General features: G+C 42.9%; 1 protein-coding gene across 4 annotated transcripts in view; it reads left to right on the forward strand.

Moving 5' to 3' along the window:
* rhobtb4 (Rho related BTB domain containing 4) overlaps window positions 1-13,649 on the forward strand; it is a 39,422-nt gene that overhangs the window by 20,130 nt on the left and 5,643 nt on the right. For all 4 annotated transcript variants that reach the window (XM_027275775.1, XM_027275767.1, XM_027275762.1 and 1 more), the window contains 9 exons: window positions 1,649-1,850; window positions 2,151-2,254; window positions 6,138-6,323; window positions 6,595-7,414; window positions 7,529-7,748; window positions 8,766-8,884; window positions 12,632-12,782; window positions 13,024-13,112; window positions 13,350-13,455. In XM_027275775.1, coding sequence (XP_027131576.1) covers window positions 1,659-1,850; window positions 2,151-2,254; window positions 6,138-6,323; window positions 6,595-7,414; window positions 7,529-7,748; window positions 8,766-8,884; window positions 12,632-12,782; window positions 13,024-13,112; window positions 13,350-13,455 — 1,987 coding nt within the window. In that variant the 5' untranslated portion in view covers window positions 1,649-1,658. The remainder of the gene's footprint in view (window positions 1-1,648; window positions 1,851-2,150; window positions 2,255-6,137; window positions 6,324-6,594; window positions 7,415-7,528; window positions 7,749-8,765; window positions 8,885-12,631; window positions 12,783-13,023; window positions 13,113-13,349; window positions 13,456-13,649) is intronic.

The raw sequence follows: 13,649 nt of genomic DNA on the forward strand, positions 1-13,649 counted from the left end.
TTTGGGGAAATATTGAGGACGTTACAGAACCACTTGTTTAGTATTGCATGCTTCGCACTCCTTCATCCCTCTTTTCCTAATACAACACTAAGAGGACTGCTGTATTGGCAGCTGCCACGGCCATTAAACAGATAGCTGTTAGATAAGTGCAGGGTTGTGTTTAATTTTTATTGCTTCTTCTATCTCTTTCCTCGACCTGTAGTACGTGTCTCTTACGGTGTTGCAGCCAGACAGGTGGCACTGGGGAAAAAAGAGTATTTATAACCACGAAAGGCACAGTTATCTGCTCCATATGGGCCATTCAGGAAACATCGTCTTTAACGGACTCTTTTCCTCAGCTTCATACAGACAAAGGTATGCACTCTGTACTGTGCTGTACTTCCTGACTGACGTGACTGTGGCTCCGTTTGACAGGAAATATGTTTTGTTTCTATTGACAACAGAAATCAATGAGGTCTCGTGGGAAGAAATGAGTTCTTTGTATCCACAGCGGTATTATGAGCAGATTGGACGTGTATGAGGACATGGAGAGCAGGTCATGGATGAATAGCAGGATGCACACATGGCTCATGTGTCTGATGAATAGATGCCATTTTTAGCTGCTGGTGTCTGTCAGTGCTGGACTGAAGTGTTGCACTAGCATCCACGTCAATGGAATAACAAGTGAAGGCCTTTATGAATGTTTCAGATGCTCTATTTATGGGGCCTTGGGGTGGCTCTTTGAACTAGTTGCAAGGACGGATGGACTGATTAGCTGACTACAGGTCTAACTGTGTGTGTGTGTGTGTGGGAGATGATTATGTAATGTAGCAGATTCTTCCAGGAATGTTTAAAAATAAAGTATTGACATGTGTTTTGACAGGTCATGAAATGTCTGTAAGCAGTTAATGGGTAGCTGATAAGCTCATAAGCTTTTCACAGTGATGTGTTTGTTTTTAAAAAAGGGGAAGTCAGTCAGTTGAGCTGTGTACATAACCACCTCCGTCTTGTGTTTGGGCTGCAGTTGAAAGGTGGTCAAACATGTTACCACAGTTTCTTCTCTCTGTGCAAAACCTACAGTAAATAAGTTTGACCGCAAAACACAATGCACAGTTCCCCATGGGCTCCCGATTGACCTAAAAAGTTAATTACAAATGCATGTATCGTGGATTTTATAGTCTTTTGCTGTGTGATGTTTCGTAACTTTGCATTATCTTTTCTGTGCAGCTAAGGTGCTATCAGTGCATCAAAAGGGGAACAGGTACAGAGGAAATACAGACAAGGGGAGAAAGGGACAGTTAGCTCAAGGGAAGTCTCTTTTTGTCTCTCTCTGTCTCTCTCTCTCTGTGCTGTTACAGAAATAGCTCTGCGGTCCCTGTCTTCCTCAGCCTGCGAACCATGTGTTCTGTTGAGGAGTTTGGCAGAAGCCTCTGTACACTGGTCAGTACAGCTACGGGGGCTTAGAGCCTAAACAAAGCTTCCCCATGCTGGACTGTGCAACAGTTAGAGGCGACTGCACTTGATGCCAGTTGTTTTCCATGTCAAAATGCATTGTCACTCCTCCTGGGATTCTTTATCAATGAATTCATGAATATTGCATTAACCTCTTCTCTTCCCCACTCTCTCTCTCTCTTTCTCTCTCTCTCTCTGTGGCTTTCCTACCCTCCAGGGCCCTCTCCATGGATATAGACACAGACTATGAGCGGCCCAATGTGGAAACCATTAAATGTGTGGTGGTAGGGGATAATGCAGTAGGCAAGACCAGGCTAATCTGTGCCCGGGCCTGCAATGCCACCCTCACACAGTATCAGCTGCTTGCCACCCACGTGCCAACCGTCTGGGCCATCGACCAGTACCGTGTATGCCAGGAGGTGGGCACACACACATGCACACACATTATGGAAAGAGACACATATAGACAAACACGGGTACTTTTTTTGGACATATACTGAAGCTAAATATTAATGTGCATTTGTCACATACATCTCTTTACTGGGCCTATAAAAAACACAAAAATGTTGAGCATGCACTTTGACATTGTGCATGATCCCCACCCCCCCCTCTTTCTATCCTAGTGATTGCATAATCCTTCAATTTCACTAAAAACACAAACATCACAATGAACATAAGACCTTTTGACCTGATTACAGGGATATGTGTCTGTGTTGCAGGTGTTAGAGAGATCTCGTGATGTAGTGGATGAGGTCAGTGTGTCCCTGAGGCTATGGGACACATTCGGGGATCATCACAAAGACAGACGATTTGCCTATGGCAGGTGAGCAGAGACAAGTGCACACACAAACACACACACACACAGTTCCAGACGCTGCAGGAGCCAGAGCCTAGTTACTGACCCAATAACACAATTGCTGGCTGACCACAAGACAAGGCAGCGTTATTTATAGAGCACATTTTGTTACAAAGATAAAAAGGGGTTGCAATAAAAAAAGGGGGTTAAAGAAAGGTTAACCACCTTGCAACATGATCCATTTTCTAACTGGTGCAGCTTTGTCTTGGCTGTAGAATATGAAAGGCATTGGCACAGTTTCCTTGGTCTCATTGCAACTTACAATGAGAACTAATCTGTCATGCAAACATTGACATGCCTACATAACATTTACTTACCTAAAAGTTGTTTTCTGTGTAATCCAGTTGCCACACTTTTTTAGTTGAACTGAGCCTTCAAGCTGTTACATCCTTCCTCCACCAGACATGATTGGATCATCACTCGATCCTCTTACTCTCCGTCCCTCTATCAAAGCTGCTTTATTGGCATGAAATGCAAAAGTACTTATTGCCAAGGCAAAATCCACAAATACCAATTCTAATGACGTCGACCAAACATGACCACATGACAGTCACACAGAGAAGTGAAGATAAACCATGTAATGAGTACTGTGTAGACATTTTATTATGAATCCACAATGAACGTGTCTCTTATAGTCATAAGCCATGACCATAGACTGTTCAAAACATGGACGTCGTATAACATAACATGTCTCAGAGGGTGGTGGCTCTGGCCGCCGGCCCCCACTAATCCAAAAATGGGCAAAGATGTGGAGCGTGGGTGGAGCTGAGGCGGGCTGAGTGAAGCCTGGTTGCTCAAACAAGCCACCTGTGACGGCAATCGGCTGTAAATAACAGTGACCACGCTCTTAATTATGCATAACTTTAATCCTTAGTATAATTTGAATTGGTGAGTTATATAAAAATTAACCCACAGTACATATGTTTAAATGGGGAAAGTAGCTATAGAGACCAAAAGTTCGACTTCACAAACATCCACACACAGATGCATGCATGCATCATACAATGCAATCTGTGGGACATCTTAATGGGTGGATGCACTTGATGTAGCATGTGGTCTTGTGACCTTTTCACACATGTTATCTGCGTGACATTTGTGGCATTTCTGGGTTGCATGTAGTTCAGATTGTGGCTCCTCTCCGACTCTCTCGCTGTCTGTATGTTTGCATAGTGATCTGCCTTTGTTTGTGTCTGTGTTTTGGTGTCCACGTGTCCTGTATGCTTTGTCAGCCTGCAGTCAGCTGATAAAGACATGGTGCCAGCTCAGCTGTTTTCTGCTTGTCTGCCTCCCTGGCTTCTGCAGCACCAGGAGTCAACCTGCTCTACTCCCCTCCTCTCTCCTCACCTCACCTCACCTCCCCTCTCCCCCATCTCCCTCATTTTTCCATTACTCAACTCCCATCATTACCTCCTCTTTGACCTTGACACTTTACTGCTCCTTCACCGTCTGTAGCCTTTTGCTGATATCAAAACTCAAAACATCACATTGTCAGACAATACCCAGAACGTCACATGCTTTATAGGGAGAGGAACATTCGGGTTGGGAAAACAATCTCAGCCTGGAAATAGGCTAAGCCAAACTTAACCTGAGTCAACTTAATTTTTCTCAGTGGAAATTAATTTAAAAATCAGCAAAACAATGTCATACTTCATTTGTAAGCATTATTCCTGGAAGCAGTTTTAGTAGCACGTTATCGACTTTTACAATGCTGTTGTGACAGACTTAATGACCGGTGAGGGGTGTCATGCCAAGCTGTGTGATTGCATACGCCTGCGTGAGACCCATTAATTTGTTTATCACGGCAAAACAATCTTTATTATTTATATTATTTATAGGACATGTCCGCTGTGTTTATGTGGGTGTGAGCACCTGTGTGCATATGTGTGTCTCTTCTTACATAATCTGGCAGCTGATGACCTTTGTGTTTTTTTTCCACCACATACACACACACACACACACAACCACACACGCACAAAAACACACTAAAAAAAGCATTAAATAACCAGTCACCACTGAAGCTATTCTTAGTAACAGTGTACTTTTCTTCTAACATTTTGCTATCCATGACACAAAGGACAGAGATTTCACCTCTGTGCACTGTCTTTCCTTTCAGTTTAGGTTGTCTGCATGACTTCTCATTTTGTACGACATCTCTTTGGCACTAGTATCCCATTATAAACAGAACTACAGCATACACATGAATACTTTATGTAGGTCATCTGGGTTCACCTACAGGTTGAACCTCAAAATAACTCTGCAGTGAACAATGCAGCAGCACTAATGGACTGTTCAAGTACTAATTTTTAACATTCGCCTTCACTCTCAGACTTTCTAATAGCCACCTTTTTGAAAGACAGCTCAAGATTGGACAGGTGGGACTCATATGTTTCCTGCAAAGTACATCCGCTCGGTATCTACATTGTCAGTGGTACACTGAGATACCAATCTATCGGCGTAAGGCTTAGGTTGTAAAAAAAAAAAAAAAAAACCACGAGTGCATAGGCACGTACGCATAACATGACCTCAAACAGACTAAGCTATGGTAATGATCCTTTGACAAAGTGTTAATGGGAATTCCTATGTGTGTGATGTAATATGTTGCTAGTGTATATTATGTTCTCTAGAGTGAAAGCTTTTAAGAGATTACATTAGTGTAAGTAAAGATAGCCTATGGATAAAGTCATTTGATTTGATTCTTTGTGCCTTCACAAGTGATTGAACTGATAACTCACAGGACCTTTTCAAGGTTGCTTCCTCTTTTTTTTTTAAGTTTTCAAACACTTGAAACTGTTTGAAGTTCATTCGAAACAGGTGGAATTACCTGTCTTTGCCGGCCTCTTTATTTAAGAGTAAAGTCAGACCTTAAGGTTAAGTACCAGATAAAGACATAGATAAGATTGAATGTTTTCTACAGTAAAGTCTTTGTTTTCTTGGTAAATGGGTTGTGTTTGTTGTACCACTGGTATTTTACCCTAGGGAAATAAGAGAAGTGTTTTAGTGGTGAGTAGTGCTCCTCTCGTGTTCAGGATGTGGTTTAGTGCCACACATCTTCTGGTGAATACTACATCGATGATGCTTAACGTAGCCGCAAGTTACCAGAATTGATTCAAATGCAAAGTAAGCCTGGTCTTATTGCTGCTGGGGCCTGAAAGCCCCGTGCTGTTGTTGTTTTAAGAGGTAGATCATTTAGGAGTTGTAGATTCTTGCACCGTCAGCATCTTGCTGATACTAAATGATCCGTCTCACTTAAAACAGAGTTCAATTCACCATGGAAACAGACACACACATGCACAAATATGCCACAGAGAACAACTGTAAGGATCGCTGTCTGCTTGCTCAAACACATCGGTTGAGGAAATTTGTGTGTGTGTGTGTGTGTGTGTGTGTGTGTGAGCTATTCTTAGCCTTCTCTTTGTGGTCCATGTAGCCTTGGAGGGCTTATGGAGATTTACGTAAGAGAGAAAGAGATGGGCCACACAGATCACCAGCCCAGACTCACACACACACACACACACAGACACACCCACACCATCCCAGCTTTCTCGATGGCGCTTGTCCATGCTCCCACAATGCCTTGCAGCTGTTGAACAAGGTTCTCCCATACACATATCACACGTTTTAATATAAACTGACAAGTTGTTCAGTGACTCAGTACTGACCCCCTTCTCTCTTCCCTGTCCCCGTCACTCCTTCACAGACTGCATGTCTTCTCTCTGCTGACATTCCTTGCTCGTGACACAGCAAATCAGCTCTCCTCTGCCATATTTGCCCAATCTTATCTATGATCTCTTTTGTAATGTTGTAAATACATAAAATGAAGACTTTTTTTCTTTCCCTTCTTTCCCCTCAGGTCTGACGTAGTGGTGCTTTGCTTCTCTCTGGCTAATCCCAATTCCCTGCGCCATGTACGCACCATGTGGTTCCCGGAGATCAAGCACTTTTGTCCCCGGACACCCATCATTCTAGTTGGCTGCCAGCTGGATCTGCGCTATGCTGACCTGGATGCAGTTAACCGTGCAAGACGACCCTTAGCCAAGTGAGCCTGCCAACCTCATCAGGCATTAACAGACAAATACAGATAGAACATGCTTTAACTGATAAATGATTGGTAATGTAGCAGTAACTGAATCACTGCAAATAAGACACAACAAGCATTTCTTGTCACTGATTGATGTTGCTGTAAATGCTGTTAAAATGAGTATGAGATGATGACATTACAGTCTTGGGTAAATTTCTAATATTGTTGAGATATTAAGCTTTCTTTTTTACTTCAGTGTCTCTCATCATTACTGCGTTATGTCCCACAGACCAATCAAACCTACAGATATCCTTCCCCCAGAGAGAGGCCATGAGGTGGCAAAGGAACTTGGGATTCCCTACTATGAGACCAGCATTGTTGCCCAATTTGGAGTCAAAGATGTTTTTGACAATGCCATCCGGGCCGCTCTCATCTCTCGTCGTCACCTGCAGTTCTGGAAGTCCCACCTGAAAAAGGTCCAGAGGCCCCTTCTCCAGGCGCCATTCCTGCCCCCTCGCCCGCCTCGCCCCATTGTGGGCATCCCAGACCCCCCTCCCGCAGACGGCGAGGGCCCTGATTCCCTTTTCTGTCATCCACTATGTGCAGATGTGCTTTTCCTTCTGCAGGGTGGTGCCACTCGCGTCTTAGCACACAAAATCTATCTGGCTACTTCCTGCTCAAAGTTCTATGACCTCTTCACCCTTGATCTTGGTGGATCATGTATGGGACCAAAGGGGGATGAACAGGAGAACAAGGAAAACTTGGAGAGTGGAGAGGAAGATGAGCAAAGCAGGAGAGGAGCCAAGGAGCAAGCTGGGCGCACTAAGAGCCTGGACATTGATAAAGACGGGGTTGATGGAGGGGTGCGGGGCCTGAATCGACCCCAGCTACTCCAACAAGGCTCTTTGAGGACTTCCCAGAGTGATAACGCACTTCCATCTCGAGCTCTGTACACCCTGGGTGCACTAGGCACTGGTCGAGCACTTTCAGGATGGGGAAGGGGGTTTCTGAGCGTGTGCCTGGAGCACGTTGATGATCCCATGACTGGACGACCACGACTCATGACTGTTGTAGCCATGGATGCACTTATACAGGAAGAACCATTCAAGGTGATGGAAATATTCTGTATTATTACTGCAGGCTACAATCTTAGTGTCATTTGAACAGAGCTCTTTGGTGTTTTCATAGTGTATGTTTGACCTCTCGATTTGATCTGGTTGCAGGCGGTGCTTCAGTACCTGTACACAGGCAGTCTGGATGAGGCCAGAGGGGATCTGATGCAGGTGGCTACCATCGCAGAGCTACTGGAGGTGTTTGACTTGAGGATGATGGTGGCCAATGTTCTCAACAGAGAGAGCTTCATGAACCAGGAGATCACCAAGGCCTTCCATGTCCGCAGAGCCAATCGCATCAAGGAGTGTCTCAGTAAAGGGACCTTTGCTGGTAAACCACTGTGCCAACCATTCAAAGCCATTCAGTACTTTCAGTAGCACTGGTCTCATTGTAGATGTGTTTTCCATGTATGCATCAGTAGGTGTTTGTCTGCAAGTGTGTGCATGTGTGTGTGTGGGTGTATGTGAGAGTGGGAGGAGTAGAGGATTATGAAAAGTTGACGAGGAGAAAGTATGAGAAAGACTTTTGCTAATTTCCAGCATTCTCTTTCAGTCTTTTCAAATGTACCCCGTGTGTACATTTGATCATCTATCTGCCATTCAGTATTTGATATGAAATGCATTTTGTATGTTTCTGGTTTATCTGTTTTCTGAAGTCCCTTTTTAAAGCCATCAAGTGACTTGATGGCGCGTTTCAGTCTGCTTGGTTGTCTTGTGTTCGCTCTTGTGTGCTTCCTGTGTCTTGTGTTGTCTGTCCCCTAAGCTGTTATGTATGCATGTTGCCACAACATTTGCAGCCAGTGCCTGACATGTGCTGTCTCCGAACAAAGTCTGTGTCACATTCACTTTCTTTCTATACTTTCCCTGTTGTCTTTATGATTTGAACAATGCGAATCTTTCTTTAAAATGCTTATAAAACATTCTTTTGATAAATGAAGCTATCGGCTCAATTGTATAAACAGATGCCTTATCCTTTTTATTATTCAAGGATTGAATTCACGGTAGATTAAATCTTTAGCTTTCAGCCCATTACAACACTATTACACATATTTGCTGTTTTCAACACTTTCTCTACCAAAGCTCTAGTCCAGAGTCCAGGATTTACCACATGATCTACTACCCTGCGTCTGCTCTCCTTCCCTTACTCTGTGTCAGAAGCTGTTCTGTCCTTCTGTCAATTTATCTCTCTGTCTGTCTACCTGTGTCTATGTCTCTGTGTGTGTCTGTCTGGCCTTCTGTCTGCCTGTGTGTATGTCTGGATGTCTGCCTTGTCTGTCTTTCCCCCTCTGTAGCTTGGGATTCTGTGGCACTCCACGAGATGAATGCTCTTTTCCCACCCCGGTTTTAGATGTGGTGTTCCGCCTGGACGATGGCTGCCTTCCGGCCCACAAGCCCCTGCTCATCTCCAGCTGCAGCTGGATGGCTGCCATGTTTCGTGGCTCTTTCATGGAAAGTTACACTGAAGAGGTAAGTTCAGAGATAATGGGACGAGCTTTAGGATGGAGTTACCTTTAACACTTGAGGAGAGATTAGATTGGATAAGATTAAGTTCTCGCGTCCAGAATCCATCGAAATTTAACATTTCACTTAATCACACGCTTGTGTGTAAACAACAGCAGTCTGATAAAAGAATCAACATATGAGGTGAAGGTAAATGGGTTACTTTGATAAGGTTTATTACTTTGGAGATTAGTTAACTTCATGACATTGTGCAACCTGTGTGCATCCTGTACGTGAAGAGTTGCTGCTCAGAATCCTTGAGGATGTGGCTCTGCAAACACACAGCCTGCGGTAGTGAAATGAGGATGTTTCACTACCTCATCACAAGCTCAGAGGAGTCACTCTTTCGAGGTCAGCATTCCCCATGTGGTGGGTCTGGTTACCGCGGGTGTGCCCTCTCCTGAGGCTCAGCTTCTGGTTGCTTGGTGCTCCTCCAGGGGCATTGCCTGTGCACCGGACCTGACCTAACCAGAGAGGAAGTTCACGTCTTTGGCAGTCTTTAAGTCGACACTCCCCGGACTGTGTTGCAGAACTAGATCCCCTGGGGTATGGTTACTTTCAAGGTCAGGGGGGTTAGGTTACGTATATCCAGGCCTTTGGAAGGATTGGAAAGAATCAAATAGAAAGAGACAGAGGAAGGAATAAAAATGTTGTATACTGACTTCAGGTATAAGTGCAAAGTTACAGAAGGCGGGTCAGAGGAAAACACAGGTAGACTTGGGAAATAAAACCATTTTGTTTCGTCTGTTTCCACTTGGATAGCCTGGATTTTATTCCAGAACACACCATGAGAGTGGGTGTGAAAAAAGCCTCTGCAGCTATTGTGGATGGTGGTGAAAACAGGACATCAGCATCACTGAGGGGGCACAGTGTTTGCTGCTGGTGGGCTGCCGGTGTCTATGGTTACTCTAAATGGCTCATGTTAGTGACTATTGTGGCACTATTGTTTATGGCATGAAGCTGGCACAGCATAGAAGGCAGGTGCCCCGGAGACAAAGACTCAAAGACTGACTGCACAATGAAGCTGTCAGCATTTATGTTTATGAGTGTATTTATGTTTGCATATAAATGTACCTGATTTCTTTGGCTAAAGAGTTACAGTGCTTAATAGAGAATTTGATTTTGGACGTTAACCGGAATCTGCAGTTACTGGATTGACTGCTGGCGTTTCTCGTCCTTGGGCAGCCAGTGTTGTTAATGTACGGATTTGCTTTCTGAATTCACTTTGAAGCAGACATTATCATGGATAAATGCTCATTTGAAAGCAGTGTCAGCAGAAGGGAGCAGAAATGCTTTGTTAAAACACTTAACATCGTCCTTTCAACAGAAGCAGAGCTTTTAGAGCAAGACACATTAACCCAATTACACAACCTTGACACAGGTCTATATTCAGTTTACTCTAAAGGCGAATCAATACTGGAGAAAGTATTAAGACATGTTGATGTTGGGGATTTACAAAGAAAAATGAAAATCTAACAATGACAGGGGGTGATCTGGTAAATCTGTGTGATAATTAAATATTGTGCTTCAGGAGCCTCCAGGGGAATCATATCTTGATGATATACTGTAGTGGTTCTACACTTATTTGAAGGCTATGTGTTCGAGCCACAAAAATTTTATCATTTTATCATTCATTGTAATTTATTGTCATTTTATCAGTCATTGTAATTGTACAGTATGTTTGTGTTGATTTGTCCTGGGAGAGGGATCCCTCCTCTGTGCCTCTTCCTGAGGTTTCTTCCACCTTTTTTTCCCTGTTAAAGGTTTTTTTGTGGGCAAGTTTTTCCTTACTATAGATTGTAAAGCCCTCTGAGGCAAATGTACTTTGTGACTTTGGGCTATACAAATAAAATTTTTATTTGAAATTTGAAAAACCAAGTCAATTACAGTGAAGACAGATCTTACTCTGTCTTACCCTGTCGAATCAGGGATTTGGGGTAATATTCCCATATCTGTTCAAAATAAACTTCTAAAAGCGATGTTTATATATTTATATATATTTTTATATGAACCCCGAACAGACTATACCATCATATTTTTATATTTCAACTGATCTCTTGGGTTTGGGTTTGTCTAAAACTGCATAGCAGAACCTGTAACTATAACTGTGAGAGTAGCATGTGATTAGCGAGTGCTATTTTCATGCTCATGTCACACTTCCTTCTCAGTATTTTTAGACATTTTATGCTCATTTTAGTGTTCATGCTGTGGTGTGATAACATGACTATTCTAGTTTTATATTAGGGTATCTGTTTCAAACCGATTTATCAGTGTCATTATTATTATTGTTTGTAGTGTTGATCATCAGTTATAGTTACGGTGCACCCCTGAATTATGTTCTATGCAAGCCGAGCTTGTCAAATGTGAGAGCCTGTCTCACTGCATATTTAACAGGAGCTCTTCTCTGCAATAGACCAACTTTTTGCACTGTAGATGAACCTCAGTGTCCTTACTCTTTCTCTTAAACTTTGGATCTTATTTATGGTGGGGACTATGTGACTTTTTCATAACCCACACGGTATTTGGAGTTTCCTTGAGGTCCTTCTGGGATAGAAATCTCATTACCACCCTTTACTCATCGCATTGTTTTCACTCTGACCCTAAGCTTTATGGGTTTGCAAACAAAATAAACTTGCACTAAACTTCTAATTAACCTCTAGGACGGCAGACCGAGGGGGCAAAGGAACACCTGTCAGTCCTGTCACACTGAATGTGTCCACTCATTAATGCTTCCTGGCCCCAGCTGGAGCTTTAAGCTCTAGAGTCTTGGTGTTGTGACATTTTAGTCATAACGAGAGGTCGCACCAAGCTGACATTCTCCTAATTGGTTATGGGAGAGGAGGTTGAAGAGCGCCTCAGTGGGTACACTCCTGCAGGGGTCAGGCCATCACTCTCATCATCATTTACCTTCTTTCCATCCTTCCTGGGCTTAGATTGCATTACCTGCCACTGAAATACTGTTGGTCTGTCCAACAACAGTAATTAGGCCAATTAAAAGGTCTTGCTCATTTGTATGCATTTGTTTATTTAACAACCCAAAGTGGAAGCAGCATAATCAAATGCCTTTGGTGTAGCTAAGATCTAATTGGTGGTATGGCGACACCTAGAGGTCACTGCAGGTGACTGTTTTTTATGGGGTACTTATGTGTGTCAGTAAAGTTGAACTTTTGCCCCATAGTAAAACACTCAGCCAAATGTTAAACACATTTAACTGTGCATGTCTGTAGTGGCTCATATGTTTACAGAGCATTCTGTCTCGTTACACAAGAATAATGTGCATAATCTAATACACTGTCTATCTCTTTGGATACTGATCTCTGCCTGAGGGCCTGGATTTGATAGTGGCTTTAATGCACATTGAGGCTGGGCTTACGTCTCACTGTGCTCAGCATAACAGGGTTCTTTAGCACTAGCCATATTTCTCACATCACTAGCCCACAAACAGTGCTTTCATCTGAGCCTAGATCAAGGGGAATGTGACTGTGTCTGCCCTTTACCTCCAAAATATCCACCGCACTGCTTTCATTGATATCGCTGTTCATCCTCCTCCAGCCATTACACTTTATGTACCACAAACTAATTTGCCAACATATTATTCTGCATCTTAACACAAGAGTGTGTAGATACTCATGAGCATTTTCAAAACATTACAAATTTTTAATGAAAATTCAGTCTGTTTTCTGACTCCACTGACTTGATCTGGTCATTTTCCAGGTACCTATTCCTAACACCAGTACAGCCTGTATGCGTGGGGTGCTGGAGTTCCTGTACTGCGGCCTGCTGACGCCCTGTCCTGGTCTGGAGCCCATGGAACTAATTGTTCTGGCCAACCGTCTCTGTTTGCCACGCCTTGTTGCCCTCACAGGTAGAAATGTTGCATAGAGAACTACCTCTTTACTCGAATGTCTTGTACTGAAATATATGTGGCAGAATACTGTTTAATCTGTACACAAGCCGCCTTTCATCATTTTACTCAGTAAAAGCTTGTAGATGCAGAGAGGTCTGACTTCAGAAGTATTTATGACTGGGAGATAAAAATGCAGGCCCATGCCAGTGGTGCATTTAGACAGTAAATATTGACATGATTATGTTTTGTGCATCTTCAGAACAGCATGCTGTGGATGAGCTTCTCCAGTTGGCAGTGAAAGGGGGTGACATTGATGGACAGGTGTTGGCTTATCTTGAGCTTGCACAGGTCTGTCCTTGCAAAATTGTCTCTGTCCTTGAAATAACAATGAATTGAAATGAAATGAATATTTATTTGTGATTATTTCTAAGTTGTATTTTGTGATATGATATAATAGTAATTCATCATTGATTCATTTTAATCTACTCAAATTTTGTCTCTTATCTCAACTTTCAACATTTATCTCACCTATTATTTCACAGCTTTAATTATCTTCTCACTTTGTTTTTTTTTTCTTTTTTTCAGTTCCACAATGCTAAGCAACTATCAGCTTGGTGTCTCCATCACATCTGCACTAATTATAACAGCATCTGCCGCAAGTTTCCCAAAGACATGAAGGCCATGTCTCCAGGTACAGGCACCTCGTCTCTCTTGGCCCTGATCATCTCCCAAGCTTCTTTTCGCACATGCTGCTTTCCCCCTTAGTACAAATGTTGCTTTGCTCTGCTAGTTTGAACAATTATAGCATGCTGTGTTCACAGCAAACATTTGGTAGGAGTGGAAAGCTAAAAATAAAATAATAGTAGGAGAAAAACATTAGTCTAT

The sequence above is a fragment of the Larimichthys crocea genome, chromosome III (assembly GCF_000972845.2).
Source record: "Larimichthys crocea isolate SSNF chromosome III, L_crocea_2.0, whole genome shotgun sequence".
Lineage (NCBI taxonomy): Eukaryota > Metazoa > Chordata > Actinopteri > Sciaenidae > Larimichthys > Larimichthys crocea.